Source organism: Myotis yumanensis, unplaced genomic scaffold (assembly GCF_028538775.1).
Source record: "Myotis yumanensis isolate MYYU_CA2020_CCGP unplaced genomic scaffold, mMyoYum1.0.hap1 SCAF_18, whole genome shotgun sequence".
NCBI lineage: Eukaryota > Metazoa > Chordata > Mammalia > Chiroptera > Vespertilionidae > Myotis > Myotis yumanensis.
The window spans coordinates 14,764,804-14,782,268 of record NW_027223769.1 but is presented as its reverse complement, the minus strand read 5'-3'; the positions used below and the strand labels follow the sequence as shown (position 1 = coordinate 14,782,268).

The 17,465-nt window shown below is 52.6% G+C and overlaps 1 protein-coding gene across 1 annotated transcript in view; it reads left to right on the top strand.

Moving 5' to 3' along the window:
* The window catches only part of CRISPLD2 (cysteine rich secretory protein LCCL domain containing 2), a 65,167-nt gene extending 51,456 nt beyond the window's left edge, over nt 1-13,711 (top strand). Inside the window, exons 14-15 of the mRNA XM_070398188.1 lie at nt 1,999-2,132; nt 11,269-13,711. Coding sequence (XP_070254289.1) covers nt 1,999-2,132; nt 11,269-11,323 — 189 coding nt within the window. The 3' untranslated portion in view covers nt 11,324-13,711. The remainder of the gene's footprint in view (nt 1-1,998; nt 2,133-11,268) is intronic.
* The last annotated feature ends 3,754 nt before the right edge of the window (nt 13,712-17,465 follow it).

The following is a 17,465-nucleotide window of genomic DNA, read 5'->3' as shown; positions in this document are numbered from 1 at the left end:
CTCCCTCTCTCCCCCTCTCCCTCTCTCCCCCTGTCCTTCTCCCTCTCCCTCTCCCTCTCCCCTGCTCTTCCTTTTCCTTTCTCTTATTGTGGGAAACCATACATAACGTGAAATTTTCCTTCTTAACCATGTGTAAGTGTGCAGTTGGCAGTGTTGACTATATGCACATTGTCCGGCACTAGAGCTCCAGTTTTTCACCTTGCAAATCTGAAACGCTCTGTCCCTTGCCCAGCGCCTCCCCTCCCCCTCCCCTCCCCCTCCCCCAGCCCCTGGGAGCCGCCACTCTCCTTTCCCTGTCTGTGAGGTTGACTCCTTCAGGTACCCCCTGCACGTGGAATGTGCTTGTCTTCTTCCCTCTCTTGCTCTCTTCATGAAGGAGGTGCTGGTTGATTAACCAGCGGTTGGGACCTCAGTCGCCCCAGAGTGATGACTGGTCCCCCGTACTGTGCAGCGGGCGGCATGGAGCCACCACAAAGCCCAGGCCCGCCTCCTGCTGAGGGAGCCTGCGTGGCATGTTCACGTTTTCCCGCTCAGGACAGGTTGGCAGGGGCCTGTGTCCCCCACTCCATGCGCCCACAGGATGGACTAAGGCACAGCTAACCTGGCCCCGTCTACCCTGTCCACCCCCGCCCCCACGGAGTCCACAGGCCACGGGCCGAGCCCCTGTGGGGCCTGGAGTCGGTCTTCCTGCCCAGTGGTGTCGGGTCTGACTTTTTATCTTTAAGTCGGCAGATGGCTGAGCTAGACTGAGCAGCCGGCTCCATCAGCCTGGTTGAGTGTATCATTAGATGCCACTGGGGCCATTCTCCGGGCGACTCTGTTTTCTACCAACAAGTATCCCCCTCTTTCCAAAAGTTCACTCATGTTCACACAATGAGTCTTAAGCTTCATCCCAGAGCAACCGAACTGGTGGGGTTGGGAGGGGAGGGGTCCAGGCATTGTCATCCGGAAAAGGTGCTCTGAGTTGCTGTGAAGATGGGGACCCGCTGCCACGGCTAGCGTGGGGCTTTAGCACAGGCCATTGGGAGGATCATAGGAGAGGCATGAGGTGCTACCTACCAGGTTCTTAGCCTTGAGTGCATCAGGACCACCAGCCCTTGTCTGGGGAGACTCTGCATCCATAGGTCAGGGTGCGGCCCAGCAGCCGGCATTCAGCCAACACCAGCCACTCCACCCCTGAACGAATTTGAGAAATGCTGATTCATGACTCTCAGACAACCCAGCCCACTTTTCTATTGGATAAGTCAAGGCCCTAATGAACGTTTTACTCGAGGGTTTCATTACACAGGAATTGGACTACGTGATGACTATAGAAAACAGCACACCCTGCCCCTGCTTGAAAGCCAGCGGCTCCCCTGGCACCTAGAATAAATCCAGACTCCCGCTGTGGTCCTCACAGCCCCGCGTGACTGGCCCCTGCTCCCCTCTCCTACCTCTCCCGCCACACTCTGCCTGACTCAGCCCCCAGTCCTCTTTTTGATCCTGGGACAGGGCCCCAGGGCCTTTGTACAAGCTGCTTCCTCTGCCTGGGATGCTCTGCTGCCCAGAGAGGCTCCCATGGCTGTGGCTGGTTCCTTTTCGTCACTCAGGTCTAAGTGCAAATGGCCCATCAAGAACAGTCTTCCCTGATTAACTGTCCTTCGTCATTTTATCTTACGATCTGGTTTTATTTGTTCATAGCCCGAGTTATTTGTTTTTGTATTTGTTTACTTGTCTCCCTTCACTCTGTGAAGGCAAGGTCTTCGTCTTGTTCCCTGTGGAACCCCGCTGCATCTAGGACAGTGCCCAGCACAGAACATTTTTGTTGAACAAATGAATGAATGAACGAACGAATGAATGATGTCGGGTCTCTCTGGAGAGACCACTGAGGAATCAAGGCAGTGACGGTCCTTTCCTCAAGGTTGGCCACCAAGCAGGAGGCTGACCCCCAGCAGGAGGCTGATCTTCACCCCGGAGCCTGACCCTCGACATTGACCACAGCTCTTCCTGTGCTTTCAGACCTCGAGCATCTGTAAGACGGCCGTGCACGCGGGAGTCATCAGGAACGACAGCGGGGGCTACGTGGACGTGATGCCGGTCGATAAAAAGAAGACGTACGTGGGCTCGCTCAGGAACGGGGTCCAGTCTGAAAGGTAGGACTGTGCTCCTCGACTCTCCACACCCAAGGCCACAGTGGTGCCCCTGGGGGGCCCGGCAGAGGGCCCAGGATGATGTTTGTTAAGATGAAACTCGGGCAGACTTGCATTAGCTCTTACCAGAACACCCCGAGAAGCCTGTACTTTCCTCTTCCTTTCTCTTTTCAAAGCAAAAGCTTGTCTCTTTCTATTACCAATGCACAATTTTTTAGAAAATTTAGAAACATCAGAGGAGTCCATAGGAAAACAGCCATCCATCACCTGTCACCTGGGGGAGTTGCTGTTAGATGTTTGGTGCCTGTGCCTATGGTCCCTTTTCTATGTGTGCATGTGTGCCTGTCTCCTGCTTCCCCCACAAACAGTGGGATCAAATTATAGTTACACTAGAGGCCAGCTGCATGAAATTCATGCACTTGGTGCGGTGGCGGGGGGGTTGGGGGAGGGAGTCCCTCAGCCCGGCCTACACCCTCTTGCAGTCCGGGACCCCTCAGGGGATGTCTGCCTGCCAGCTTAGGCCCAATCCCTGAGAAGCCAGGCTCGCTGCTCCTTAGCACTGCATCGGAGGCGGGAGAGGCTCCTGCCACTGTTGCTGTGCTCGCCAACCATGAGCCTGGCTTCTGGCTGAGCAGCACTCCCCTTGTGGGAGCGCACTGACCACCAGGGGGCAGCTCCTGCGTTGAGCATCTGCCCCCTGGTGGTCAGTGTGTGTCATAGTGACCGGTTGTTCTGGTTGTTCCACCATAACGGTTGCTGGGCTTTTATATATCTAGATAGTGGTTAGATATAGCTCCATAATAATGTACTTACATATTGTTACATAAATGAGAGCAGAGAGTCTGGAGGCTCTACTTCTTACCAGCTTTGTGACCTTGAACAGCCGCCTGATTTCTTTGAGCCTCAGTTTTCTCATCTGTGATAGGGGGATAACAGTAGTCTCTACCTCTCAGGGTGGAGGGGGGATTCCCTGAGATGATGCCCAGCTCTTTTTAGAAGCCCACCGGCCGTACTGGGGCAGGACCCGCCGCAGTGACCTCACTTTAATTTAAGTACATCTTTAGCGGCCCCATCTCCAAGTACAGTCCCATTCTGAGGGTGCTGGGGTCAGGGCTTCAGGATGTGAGCTGGGGAGGGGGCTCAGTTCAGCCCATAACACAGGGAATGCTGAAGACTTTACATTTGAGGGCCCTCTTTAGAAAAGGTGTATAAAGTCAAGAACACAAGATGCGCTAAGGCCCCTTGAACCTGAAGGTCTCGTGGCTCCATCCTCCTGTCCCCCCGTCCCCTCCTCCCGGAGCGCGCTCAGCCTCCGGGCGGTGCTGTGTGTGAAGACCTGGCTGAACCCCGTGACGGGAATCGCACATGCTGCTTCCCAGGGGCCCCTGCACAGTCACTGCCCTCAGCCCGGAAGCCACAGCTAACTGCTCATGCAATTTCTCCCTCAGCATTTGCAACCTTTGTTTGGGAAAAGCTTAATGAAGGGAAATTCCATTGATTTAATGGGAGGGAAATGAAGCAGCTCATGAGGTGGAATTTCCTGGCCAGGCCGGGAAGAAATCCCAGCGCACCAATCTACTGAGCTCTTTAAGAGAAGCTGCGTGGTGGGTCGGCCTCTGTCCTCTGCCTGTACTATCCTGAGGACATCACAGCAGCTCCCAGGGCTGCAAAAGGGCTTATTGTGTGGCCTCCAAAAGGCGGGTGTCTGGGAAAGGCAGGGGGCCAAGACGGGGTCCCAGAATGGGCTTCTTGTTCACTGTGACGCCCCCTCCCCATGAGGCCCGTCATTCGTTCTCTCTCCCCAGGGACCCACCTGAATGGCCACTGTTGTTATGAGCATCTGCCAGGCAGCCTTGCCCAGGCCCCGCGTGGCCGAAGCCCGCTGCACTGTTCAGAAGGTGTTGGTGACTTTCAGAAAGTGTTAGCTTCCATAGCGCCCCCCTAGCGGGGACTCTGCTCCCCTCTTCCCTGGACTCCTCCCTGCCCCACACCCCGCATCCTACAGGCTGGAATCTGTGATGGTATTTGCGCAGGTTACTCCACTCTCTGGGCCTCGGTTTCCTCCCCTGTGAAGGGGGAAATGAGAGCTCCCGTCCCCTGAGTGGAGGTGAGGTGGGGAACTCATCGTGGGCTCCCCAGGCCGGCAGCGTCCCAGTCAACCAGGTACTGGTTAGAGAGCAGATCCTCGGGCCGCCTCAGACCTGAGTCAGAAACTCCAGGAGGGGCTCGGCTGGCGCACTGGAGGGTGACGGCCGCTACTGTGAGGGGGATGGAAGGGGACCGTGTCCCCGGCACACGTAGCCAACACTGTACATGATTCTGACATTTTGCCATTAAGAGTCACTCATTTACTACACACGGTGAGCCAGGACCTGTGCTGGGGTCCATGGCACCGAGATGACAAGGTCCACCCTGCACGTACGGAGGGAAGAGGCTAGGCCAGAGGGCACGTAGGATCGATGGCGTTTGGGACCCTGCTGCGCTGTGTGTCCTTGGGTAGGCAGTCTCCCCCAGCCGCGGTCCCGCCGCATGGAAAGGTTGCTGTGACGATGAATGAGACGGTGTGTGCAAAGCGCTTACTGGTGGCTCATAGTGAGTGTCCGAAGAAACTGGTGGCCCTTCTTCCTGTGGCATTCCTTCTAAGGTCTGCTGCGAACCTCCAGATGCTGTGGCTCTTAACATGGTGCCAATCAACTTGATCATAAGAAACAGCCTTAGATAGATTACCTTTCAGGACAAGGAAGAGGCTTGTTAAGGAATGCAATCTTTCCTCTTGCATCACCCTCCCAACATGCACTCACATCACACGTCTTACGCAGGGTGAGCCCTAGTGTCCAGGCACTAGGACCAGCAGGGAACCTGCCTGCCCTCTGCCCTCGTGGGACTTACAGTCTTTTCGGGGGAAAGACGTGGAAATACGGTAGTAGCAGGGCCCAGGGTGGTTCTGCTATAGAAGGAGGTGCAGGGAGCTCAGTGTGTCAAGCAGGACCCCGACTTACTGTCCAGAGGCGCCTGCTCGGTGACGTGGCTGCAGCAGATGCTGGACGTCTCCAGGGTGGCCCTGCCCCATCTCCCCTTGTTCAGATGGGGCCTCAGCAACCCTGCACAGAGCCCAGGGCTGAGGAATTTCCCCAGAGCCTGTTCCCCTTAGGGACTGTGGGGATCAATCTGGGCCAGGGGGTGGCTCTGTCCCCAACGTTGGCTGGGACCCTGGAGTGGTCACAGTCAGTCTCAAGGGAGATGTGGGCCCTGGCCATCGGCAGCCCATTCCCAGCAAACTGGGTTCTAAATGTAGGGAATCCTTCAATCACTCAAACCAACAAAACTCCCGAACAGCACTGCCAGCACGCGGCCAACAGCTGGTCCTGCTTCAAAGTGGTATCGGTTTACGTTTACAGGTGGGGAACGTCTGGCCCTCGGGCCGTAGAAGGCCCGAGAACTCATTTAGTCTGGCCCTGCCAAGGCATTCGGGGTGAGTTGGTCAAATGTTTGACCAAATATAGCAGGCTAATTTTTAAGTTGATGATTTTGCATGGCCTGAAAGTGATGTTAGAAATACCCACATGGCCCTTGGCAGGAAAAGGTTCCCCACCCCTGGTTTAGGCAATGACTTCTAGAAGAGGATTTCCTGAACGTTTTGAAAGGTGGCCGTGCCGAATTAGGACAGCGTAAGGGGACAGGCACCTGCTCTCACACGTGTGCCCGTGGAGGATAGCGGAGGAAGGAAAGGACGTCAGAGAGAGGTTTTGATATTGGGACTGGGCTTTGTGCAAGTATTCTGGGGAAGAAGCTGGACGTCTGGGTGAATATTGGTTCAAGACGTTTTCTTAGACCAGGACCATTTCTAAAGGCAGATTTCACAAGGAGATTGGGAAATATGCCGCCAGTGACATGGACAACTCCTCCATCCTTCCCAGGACAGGTCACCCTGCTCCCAGAACTGCCAGCTGCCCTCTCTCTTTAATCCAGTCTGTGTTGTGCGGCGCCAAATGGGGATCTTCTCACTGACGGGGGAGCCTCTAGGACTCAGCCTGAACTTTGCAGCTCCTTGTGGACCTGCAGGCCCCGCCTCCGAGGGGCTCCCACTGCCATCTGGGTCAGCCAATGCCATCTTCAGGGCTGGCCTGGCCACAGCCCGTCCATTTAGGGTAACGGTTAGAAAGGGGTCCCACATCCTGAGTCCATATCCCAGCTGCACCTGGAACAGGTGTTTCATTTGGAGCTGATTGTGTCACCTCTCAGAGCCCTGGTTGCCCCCTGAAAGTGGGAAGAACCTTAGAGATCCCGTGGGGTGGCTGCAAGGAATGGATGACAAGTGAGGCCTTGGGATGGAGGCAGCACCTGTTGTGTAGTGAGTGTGCCGGGCAGGGCTGCTGGCAGGAGGTGAATGTTAGTGCCTGGGGCAGGGTGATGGCCATCAGAAGGCTGGGAGTCAGTAACCAGGCAGAGACGGGGACACCGCCTGAGGCTGCAGACCTTTCCCAGAGCACCTTGTCACACTGTCAGGTAGGTCAGAGGCCCCGCATGAACTGAGTCAGCCAAAGGGACCCCCCCCCCCCCCGCCCCCGCTCTTCCAAGTTCTGTGGGGAATTTTCGTGTTGGTTTCCCCTCCCTCCTCTCCCCTTCCTGACTTCCTCCCTTCCTCCCTCCCTTTCTTTTTCCTTTCTCTCTCTTTCCCCTCCTTCCTTCTTTTTAAAATAAGATTAGAGAAACTTCAAAAAATACTGCAACTAATTTTAAGAAATTACCGTCACTGAACTCCAGCACCTAGGAGGAACCACTCCACATCCTGGTATGTTTCCTCCCATTTTCTTCTGATTACACACAAGCACCTTGTTTTTTACTTTTTTATAAAATGGGACCGTGCTATCCGTCTCGTCCTGTTAGCTCCTCAGTCAGCCACAGGCTGCGAGTGTCGCTCCAAGTCAGGCTCGATGTCGCCACACCATCGCCTCAGGGGCTACACACTGTTCCCTTGCGTGGACAGACCACCATTTCCCCAGCCACTGGGCATCGTGTTGCTTCCTCTTTTCTTTTATTAAACAACACGGCAAAGAACACCTTTGCACAAGCCCGTGTGCTGCATTGACACTTTCTTTAGGTAACTTCCTTGTGGTAGAATAGCACCGCTGACGTGTGGATCTCTTTATATAAGGCCCAGGTGTCTCTCTCTCTCTCTGCTGTTTAAACCCTGCCCCCAACGGCTCTCCATTGCAATGGAGAACAAAACCCCCTCCTCTTACCACGCAAGGTCACGCCTGCGGCCAGCCCTGCCCACTTCCGCACCCTCTCTTGGCGCATTGCTCCTCCTCAGGACAGCACTTCCCTCACTCGCTTTCTCTCTGCTCCTCGAATGTGCCAAGGTCATTCTCACTGTAGGGCCTTTGCTGGTGCTTTATCCAACCCTGGACGCTCCCAGCTCCTATATGTTCCTGCAGCTGGACCCCCCCTTGTCATTCGGACCTACACAAAGGCCACCTCCCTGAGGAAGCATTCTTCTTCCCCTGAGCCTACAGCCGCTTTCCTCCTCCCCCATCTGATGTGATCCCATTGTCCCGGGTTTTATGTTCCTCCCAGGACCCGCCTCTCTCTGAAACTATTGCGTTCACACATTTAGCTGCTTATCTCCCACCCCCAGGCTGTAAATGACATGAAGACAAGAGCCCTATTAGTTTTGTTAACCCCATGTCCCCAACACCTAACCCAGTGCCCAGCACATATCAGTCAACATTGGTCGAATGACAGACATATTGCTGGGTCAGAAGTTGGTTCAGAACTAATTGAGGGATTTTTAATACCCTTTGTATGAAAATTGCTCGATACCTTTTATGAAAATTGCCAAGAAATGCTTTGCCACTTTACACTCCCTTCACATATGTGTGGGAGTTACAAGCTAATCCAAAAATAGAATCAGAGGTCAAGATTTAGGAAGATAGGTTATTGTATGATTTCTCAAATCACACTCATTTCAAACATACACAACTGTCAGCTTACCTGGAGGGCCTCAGTGAATAGTTGAGGTGTGCACAGATGGACCCACTGAAGGTTCTGAGCAACCCAAACGAGGGGGATTCTCTGCCCGCAGCGGCGCGTGGTCTCCCTGACCCTCCAGCAGTCAGCACGGTGTCTGATGTGCTAATGAACACACGCCAGTTCAGTGGGCCTGCGCTTGCCTCTGAGGAGGATGAGTTGCTCAGTGGGGCTGCTTGGTAGATCCAGGCAAGACGTCCAGGTTCCAGGTACCCATCTGGACACCAGCCTGAATGGCCCCCTGGCCCCTGGATTGTTTGGGCCCTGGGAATGGGAGAACCCCCTGCCCCATCAGGAGTCAGAGGAGACCCACACCCTGGTCATTTTCCCCAGTGTGGCTTGCCCACCACGTGGAAGAGCCAACTGCCTTGTGGCTCTGGGTGGTTCTCCCAGATGATTCATTTGGGCGAAGAATCCGGGGAAATCTTGCAGCCCGGAGGCCTGAGGAAGGCCTGGAATCTGAGCTCTCCAGAAACCAGCAGGGCAGCCGGGGTAACCCAGCCCCTGTGTGGCCACTCTCCCTCTGAGTAGTCTGCTGGACAGCTGGCTCCCAGGCCCCGAGGCCAAGCATCCTGCTCTCTCTGGGCCCTTGGCCTTCCCTCACAGCTCCAGCTCGCCAAGGGCTCCTATCAGATCCACATTTCAAAGTTCAATCCCAGGGTAGCCAAAGCCTGGACTGGCCACGGGGAAAGGGGAAAAAAGGAGGAATTCCAGCAGCCTGTTCCCGAGGATCCCTGACCTTGCGAACAGCCTGAGGTGGTGGTGGTGGTGGTGGTGGTGGGGGTGGGGGGCAGCTCTCTAGTCCAGCAGTTTCCAATCTGGAGGGGGGACTCTGAGGAAATCATGCTTGGATCATGGCTGGGCTTTCATCTTACACTCAAACGCATGCATAATGAGCAAGATGCAAATTAAAACTGTTTGGATTCCATGGCCTAGTTTAGATCGGCTGAGAACACAAAGCTAGATGATTTGCTTGGTGGATGGGAGTTGTCAGTTGGTAGAATCTTTATGGAGGGCAATTTGGCGAGCTTTCCAAATTACAAATGCCCACATCCTTTGATCCAACAATTTCACCTCCAGGAGCTTGTCCACAGGCACCTCCTACATACGTGAAAAGCCACGGACAAGGCTGTTCTCCTTAGCACTGTTTGCAAAAACAAGAGATTAGAAATAACTAAATACCTATTTAAAGGCACTGCTACCTGAGTATAATACTTTAATAGAACAGAAGGCTATGCAGTTGAATAAAAAGCCTGAGGAAGCTCTCTATGTGCAGACGGTCACCAGCAATGGCTGAAAGACAGATAGTAACAAATGCTGGTGAGGCTGTGAAGACACTGGAACCCCCCAGGGACTGCTGGTGGGAATGTACAATGGTGCAGCCGCTATTGAAAACAGCTGGGAAGTTTTTTAAGAAATTGAACAGGCCATTTAACATACAACCCAGCAACTCTGCACCCAGATATCCACCCAAAAGAACTGAAACAAATGCCCACACAGACACTTGTACACAAATGTTCATAGCAGCATTATTATTTTTTAAATCTTGATTGTTGAAATATTACATACCAGGTATGTCCCCTTTTCCCCCCAGTGGCCCTCTCCAGCCCCCCACCCCCAAACCCCCACCCCAGGCCTTCACCACCCTTTTGTCTGGGTCCATGGGTTATGCATATATGTATGTACACACGGTCTTTGGTTGATGATCTCCCACCCACCCAACCTCCTCCACCTTCCCTCTGAGATTCCGTACTCTGTTCCACGTTTCCATGTCTCTGGATCCACTCCATTAATCAGTTTATTTTGTTAATTAGATTCCACATGAGTGAGATCATGTGATACTTGTCTTTCTCTGACTGACTTATTTCACTTACATAGCAGCATTATTTATAATAGCCAAAGGTGGAATCTAAATGTCTATCAACTGAAGAATGGATAAACAAAAGTGGTATATCCATATAATGGAATATTATTTGGCAATAAAAAGGAATGAAGTACCGACTCTGCTACAACATTAACGAACCTCAAAAATGTTATGCTAGGTGAAATAAGCCAGCCACAACAGGCCACATGGTGTGGGATTCCATTTCCACGAAATGTTCAGAATAGGCAAATCTGTAGAGAGAAAAGTTCCCAGGTCCTGAGAGGAGGGGAATCTATAATAATAAAAGCCGTAATATGCTAATTAGACCGGACAGCTGAACGACCTTCCGGACATCCTTCCTGAAGAAGCCGTGGTAGCGGGGGCCAAGGCAGAGGCAGTTAGGGGCGATCAGGCAGGAAGGCAGGCAGGATGGTTAGGGGCAATGAGGCAGGCAGGCAGGTGAGCGGTTAGGAGCCAGCGGTCCTGGATTGCGAGAGGGATGTTTGACTGCCAGTTTAAACCGGCAGTCGGACATCCCCCGAGGGGTCCCAGCTGGGCTGATGGGACCCTCCCCCCTCCCCCCGCCCCCGTGCACGAATTTCTAGTTGATTATAAATGGTCATGAAAGATCTTTTGCCGGGGGGGGGGGGGGGGGGGGTGGTGGTGGTGGTGGTGGTGGTGGTGGTGGTGATTGTAATAATTTAAAATAAGATTTGAGATGATTGCATAATCTCCTTGCCTGCAAAATGGGATACATAATGGTACCTACCAGGGGAGGAAGGTAAAAAGGCGCATACAAAGTGCTTTGCACAGAGCTCACACACAATCTGAGTGCATTCGGCGTGCCTATTTTAATGACAGCAGCACATGCATTATTGTTATAATGCCAACCGGTTAATCTGTCAGCCAGATGGCCACTATTTGGGCTGACAGGTGTTAGTAAAAACCAGGCAGGAGTTTTGGAGGGGGTATTCAATTCAGACAGACTGGGGCCAGTAAGTCCCAGAGTTAAAAGAAAATAACTTAACAACCCTGACCTAGATTCAGACCCAGGCAAGGAGAATGGAATTTGCCAGCTGTTCCTGGCGGGGGCGGACTCCGTTTCCAGCAGCTGTGGGGAGGTGTCCCTCCGCCCCGGTCCTTCCCCCACGGGGACACGCGGGACACCCAGCTCTTCCTTCCCCGCTCAAGTCGCTGTGGAAAGCCACCCTTCCTCAGATAACACGCCCTCCCCTTCTTTTGCAGCTTGGAGGCGGCTCGGGACGGAAAGGCCTTCCGGATCTTTGCTGTCAGGCCGTGAACTTGCAGTGCTGGGGAGAAGGGGGTCTTCCAGAGGGCTTCTGGGTTTTGCTTCTTGTTTTTATTTTGTCATTTGGGGGTGGGCTGGGATATGGAGTGGCAGGAAACTTCCCTTGAGTGGTGTTCAATGTCGCGTCCTTTGTGCCTTCATTTCATCTCTGTGCCGTGGAGAAACAGCATCCCCTGTGGCCCGGCCGATAACTGGCGACTGGTCCTGCCGAGGCCTGGTGGCCTCCATCTGCTGCCCCCTCTGCACAGGCAGTCACTCAAGATGCTCCTCCTCATGCAGCCTCATGGGGAGCGAGGATTCCAGACCTGCGGAGAGAGCACCAGACTTGAGGATCCCAGGTTGAGGCCTTCAGGGGTGCAGGAGGAGGCAGGCTGAGCACACGCAAGGGGAGTTTCAGGAATGGGGTAGAAGGTAGTTATTTAAAAAAAAATTTAAAACACAGTCCGTTCAGATCAATGGAGAAAAATGAGTTTAATGTTTGCTGGTCAGACAAATGGGCCAGAACAGGGGGCTGGGGAAGCGAGACTCAGGCTCTGCCCTGGCAACTGTCCTGGCTGGCGTCCTGCCTCGAGCAGGCTGATTCTATAAACAGCAGTGCTGGTTTATTTAGAGTTCAGTAGTAACTCCAGAGATTTATCTTGTCTTTGTCCTTCCCTTCGTCCATGTGGCCGTCTGCTGTCGTGACGTTTGGTCTCGTTGAGGACTAATGAACCAGGACCCTTTCTTTACCCCCTACCCATTGTGGCTCACACACCAGCCCAGACTAGTTTATGTGTCATAGTTCACACCGGGGTATTTGCTTTGCAAGAGATTCTGTTTGAAGCCCACTTAAAAAAACAAAAACACTCCTAGTCTCTGTTGGTTTCACCGAGATATCTAAGAACAGCCAAAGAAGAGGTGTTTGGTTGCTGCTTTTAAAAAGTGACAATTAAACGTGCAGATTCAACTTCTGTCAGATGACCTATTTTTTAGCAGTGGGAGGAATGGGTTCCTTAATACCTTCTTCGCCGAGGTTAGCAGCTCTGGGAAGAGGAACAGCCTGTGGTTATGAAATGGTCCTGCGGCATAATAACCACAAGAGAGAGTAACACTCTAGAAGGATTCCTCTTCCTGTTTTTGTGGAACAACTCTTGCCAAATGTTCCTGAGACTCCGAGGAGTGTGGTGCTCTCTGGCTTCCTTCACTTTATAAAAGTTCTTCATAAGCCCAGACCAAAACCCACAGTGAAATAAAATACCCTTTTGTAAATAGTGTTTCTTTACAGAAGGTAAAATTCCACCCTCCAGCATCAGGCTGGCCAGTAGATCACTTTTGTGAGCACCAGTTTTCAAATTTGATTTCACTCCCCATCAAAATATCTCAAAGGCAAAGGAATCACCAGGAAAAAAAAACAAAACCAAAAACAAAACACAACTGGTGCGTTGAGTGCATTCTTAATGCAAAAACTGAAGGGGAACAGCTTCTCCCCTCCCCGCTCCAGGGAGTTTGTATAAGCAATGAAGCTCTTCGCTGCACGGAGCTGAAATCTGTGGGGCCATGCTTTTGCCGTGTGCATTGTGGGCTTGTAGTAATTCATAGGTTCTGACTATTCAACCCCATGTGCCAGAGTGAAAGAATTGGGTCAGCCTGTCAGATATTGTGTCCGGTTCCCTGCAAAGACCCGAGTCCTCGGAAACTTTGGGTAGTACCAGCTCTGCTGCTGGACTCCTGCGTGTCCATCACCAGCCTTTGGTGGTTGTGGCTGTGCTCTGTCCAGCCTGCAAGGCTGGGCTTTCAGAATTAGTGACAGCCCAGGGGGCTTTCCGTGGCTTCTGAAGCCTCGAGCCCGAGGCAGAACCTGAGGTTCCAGAGTAAGCAGACCCATCACTTTATGCTCCCAGGTCCCCGAGTGCCTCCGTGAGTGGGCCCATCGGTCGAGCGGCCTGCTCAGAGCCAGACCTTGTGTCTTTTTCATCCTCACGAACATTTAGAAACTGGAACCATTTTTCTTCTGAAAATGAAAACCAAGACCACAAATCATAAGCCCTTGTCATCAGGGACCACCTCTATGTGTTTCGAGGTGGTGCCTGCTTACACCCATTGCGCCATCAGCACTTAACCCATAAGAAAATGGAGAATCAGGCCAACAGGGTTTCTGGGTCTCCTGCCCCCGACATGAAAAGTTTCGGTTTCCTCCGGATTTCTGTGCCCTGTGTTCTGAGATTTCATATCGTCTGTAGGCTCACTCGGCCCGCAGCTTACATGTGTGCTTTTTTTCTATGAAAAATGATGTATTTTACTACTTCCTATGTACAAACGTTTACTGTAAAAAAATTTTTTTGTGTGCTTTGCATGAACAGGGACCACATTGCTATTGTTTCAATAAAACTGGTTTGATTTCTAAAACATTTCTGTGACGTCTCTTTTATGGAGAAATCGGAACAGTTTGTGAAATACAACTGTGGAAACCTCCTCACAGGCTGTTACCTATTTTTGCTTACATGGCTTCTACCAGGAAGGAGCGTGGTGAGATGCTAATTACTGCGGTATTTCCAGAGGCTCTCGGAGACCCCCACCTGATAAGCAGGAAAAGGTGTCATTTAAAGTGTGTGTATCACAGGGGGTGGGGGACTTGCCAAATTCGGATTCTGGTCCAGCAGGTGTGCAGTGGGGCCGGAGTCTGCATTCCTCGGGAGCTCCTGGTGATGCTGGCATGCTGATCCCTGTCCTACTCTGAGAGGCGAGTGGTGACAGGCTCAGCCTCATTCTGTCACTGTCTTAATCAGCTGGGGCTGCCATAACAAAAGACCACAAACCACTCAGGGGCTTAAACAACAGATTTTATTGCTCTCAGTTCTGGAGGCTGGAAGTTCAAGATCAGGGTGCTAGCAGGACTGGTTTCCCCTGAGGCCTCTCCCCTTGGCTTGTAGACGGCCACCTTCTTGACTGTGTTCCTTTTCTCTCTGAGTGCATCCCTGGTGTCTCTTCTTATAAGGACACCAGTCCTACTGGATCAGGGCCCCACCCTTATGACCCCAGTTAACTTTAACTACCTCCTTAAATACAGTCAAATTGGGGGTTAGGGCTTTAACATGTGAACTTGGGGAAGGGGATACAATTCAGTCTCAAATAGTCGCCTTCTTCACAGCCATCAGCCCCCGTTCACGGGATCGCAGCCCTGTGTCCCCACGTGCTCCAACGCACTGTAGCCCACAAGCGCTGCTGGGGGCCCTGGCTGACCTTTCTCCTCTCGCCATCAATGCTCCGCCTTCACTTTCACAGGCCCTCTCTTTATGCTCTTGTTCCTTGATGGGGGGAGAGCTTTCCTCTTTTCTAAATATGGCGAAGGCTTTTTAGGTGGTAATTTTACAGTATTAAGTAACCAATTGTGCGGATGAATTGCCACAATCACCGAGATTGGATGATAATGACTGATGTGTGGGAACCACTGGTTTCTGACGAAAGCATTGCCAGGTTCACAGAAAGGACCCCATGGGCAGCTCCCCAGGGTGTTGGAGAGCCCCCCTGTCCGGCCGCCTCCCTCAGAATCTGCCGCCTTCCCAGCCTTCCCCGGGTCTGACATCCCAGGGTGCCACCCCCCTGCACCCCAGCACCTGTCCCCAAACCTCCGGCATGTAAGCGTTGCCGTGACCACTGGAGAAAGCAGGGGGCGGGGGGGTGGGGTGGGGAGCAGGGCTGGTGCTTCCTTTTTGCAGAATTCTGGGGTGAGGCAAAGGCTGCGAGAGTTGTGTAACTTCACGTTGAATGCTGCAGTACCTTGGTCCCAAGTCACGCTGCTTAGGGACCTGTGGAGAGCAGCTACAGTGAGAGCAGGCACAGTCCTCTCATGGCCACGTGCAAGTCCCAACTTGGAGGGCAGGGCCCTTCCAGCACAATTATAGCCAACAGCTCTAGTTGTAAGCTTGAACCTATGGTCCGAACACGTGGCCCCACGTGCCTGAGTGATGTGGGCTTGATAGAGTTCAGGTGCATGCAGTTGAGTAGGATCGAAACCCATGAGAATGTTGTAAACATCTTGACCACGCCCTTACTTTGCCTGGTGAAATCTGGCTATAAAATAAAGACACGGCTTGTAGTCTGTGGTGCTGTCTCTCCATCCGGGAGCAGCGTCCCACCCAGACCCAGCTTTCTTCTCTTATCTGTCTTTTCTCAATCCTTCACCGCCCCCTCTCAGGGTCACTGAACCTGACTGAGGAGCCCTGGGGCTGAGTATGCCATGGCCATGCCGGCTCGCCACAGGTACCCACGGACAGGGAGCTCCATCAATTGGTGACACAGGGACAGAGAGCACAGACCTGAAAGTCCTCTTACCAGCTGCGGGACCTCAGACAGTCAAGTGCCACTTTGGGCCTAAGGCTGGTCATCTATAAAGTGGACATTTATCACCCTGGCTGGTGGGCTCAGTGGTTAGAGTGTTGGCCTGCACACCCAAGGATCGCAGGTTTGATTTCTGGTCAAGGGCACAGACCTGGTGGGACACGTGCGGGAGGCCAATCAGTGTATCTCTCTCACATTGATGTTTCTCTCTCTCCCTCTCTCTTCCTCCCTCTCACCCTCCCTCTCTCTCTCCCTCAATTTCACTCTCTCTAAAAATCAATGGGAAAATGTCCTCTAGTGAAGATTAACAACAACAACAACAACAAAAAAGGAAATTTATCATAGGCCCCTCATAGCCGTGTAAAGATTGGATTAGAGGAGCTGTAGATAAAAGTCCTCAAAGTATGTGCTCAGGTGATGCTAACTATTTGCCCCAGTTGGAATGCTTTTGGCTGCAGGTAACAGAAATCCCATCGAATGGCCAAGGACCTGATAGAAATGCAGGTTCTCAGGCCCCCACCTAGACCTACAGATCCTCGGAGGTCAGCCAGACCCTGCGTGCTAACCAGCCTCTGGGGGGCTCTGGTTCTGGTGGGAGGAGCATCACTCTAAAGACATCCCGATATCTCAGCCTCGGGAGTCTGAGGAGGTGATTCTGGGGCATCAGTTCAGTGAGCTCAGGACACCCCGGCGACATCTCTCCAGGCTTGTCCCCTCCCCTGTGGTCATGGCAGGGCCACAGCTGTGCCCACACACTGATGTGAGACAGGAAGATGGACGGCAGTGGAAGGACTTCCTCCCATGTTCTCTCTTTGACCAGGGAAGGACACCTTTCCTGGTGTCACACAGTAGGCCTGTTTTGAAATCCCTTTCATCATAAACAATCATATGTTTATTCCCAGATCTGTCACAAGCAACTGTTGAAGGAACAGGAAGGTTTAGAGTGGAAAGAGGGGAACTAGGAGACCATGACTGCTGTCTTTACATAAAAATGTGCTCTCATAGGAGGAGGTATGAGGTGAGTTAAGAGGCGGGACTTGGACATGCCTGAGTTTGAATCCCAGCTCAGCTCTTTACTTGCTGTGTGATGCCGGGCAAGTTGCTGAACCTCTCTGAGCCTCAGCGTCCTCCTCCACAAAAGGGTGATGATAGCAGTGTCCACTCCACAGGGCGGTGATGTGGTGAAATGAGGTCAGACTTGAGACATGCTCAGTACTTGGCATGCGCAGACAGCTGCCACAGGTGGTCACTTCTCATTGTTTTGCAGAACTAATGCCAATGACGGCATGTCGCAGGGAGACAGGTTTGGAGCAGGCAGCTAGATGGGCATGAGCAGAGTAGGAACGATGGGACAGGTGCAGAGTGCTACCAGGATGGAGAGCCCCGGATGCCTAGCAACGGCAAAACTGCAAGCTCTTGCAGGACCACTCCTTCAGCATTAACATACCTAGGCCTTGGGTATGTTTCGGCCCCCGGCCCAGAGGAGCAGCAAAACCAGGCAGAGTAAAGCCACGCTGACATCAGGACCAGCCGCATGGACTAATGAGCTCCTCCCCTGGCGCCCACCAATCAGTAGAAAGCACATGCTGAGGCGACACACCTGGAAAGCTGATGAATATTCTATTGAGATCCTCCCCCTGAGACCTCAGATAGAAGCCCTCAGGAAAGGACCCAGCAGGGCTTTCTCTTCTCTCTCTCTCTCTCTCTCTCTCTCTCTCTCTCTCTCTCTCTCTCTCTCTCTTTCTCTCCTCGCTAAGCTCCAAAGGCCCTTCTTTTGCAATGACTTGTTTCCTGAGCCCATTTCTTCTACAGCTAC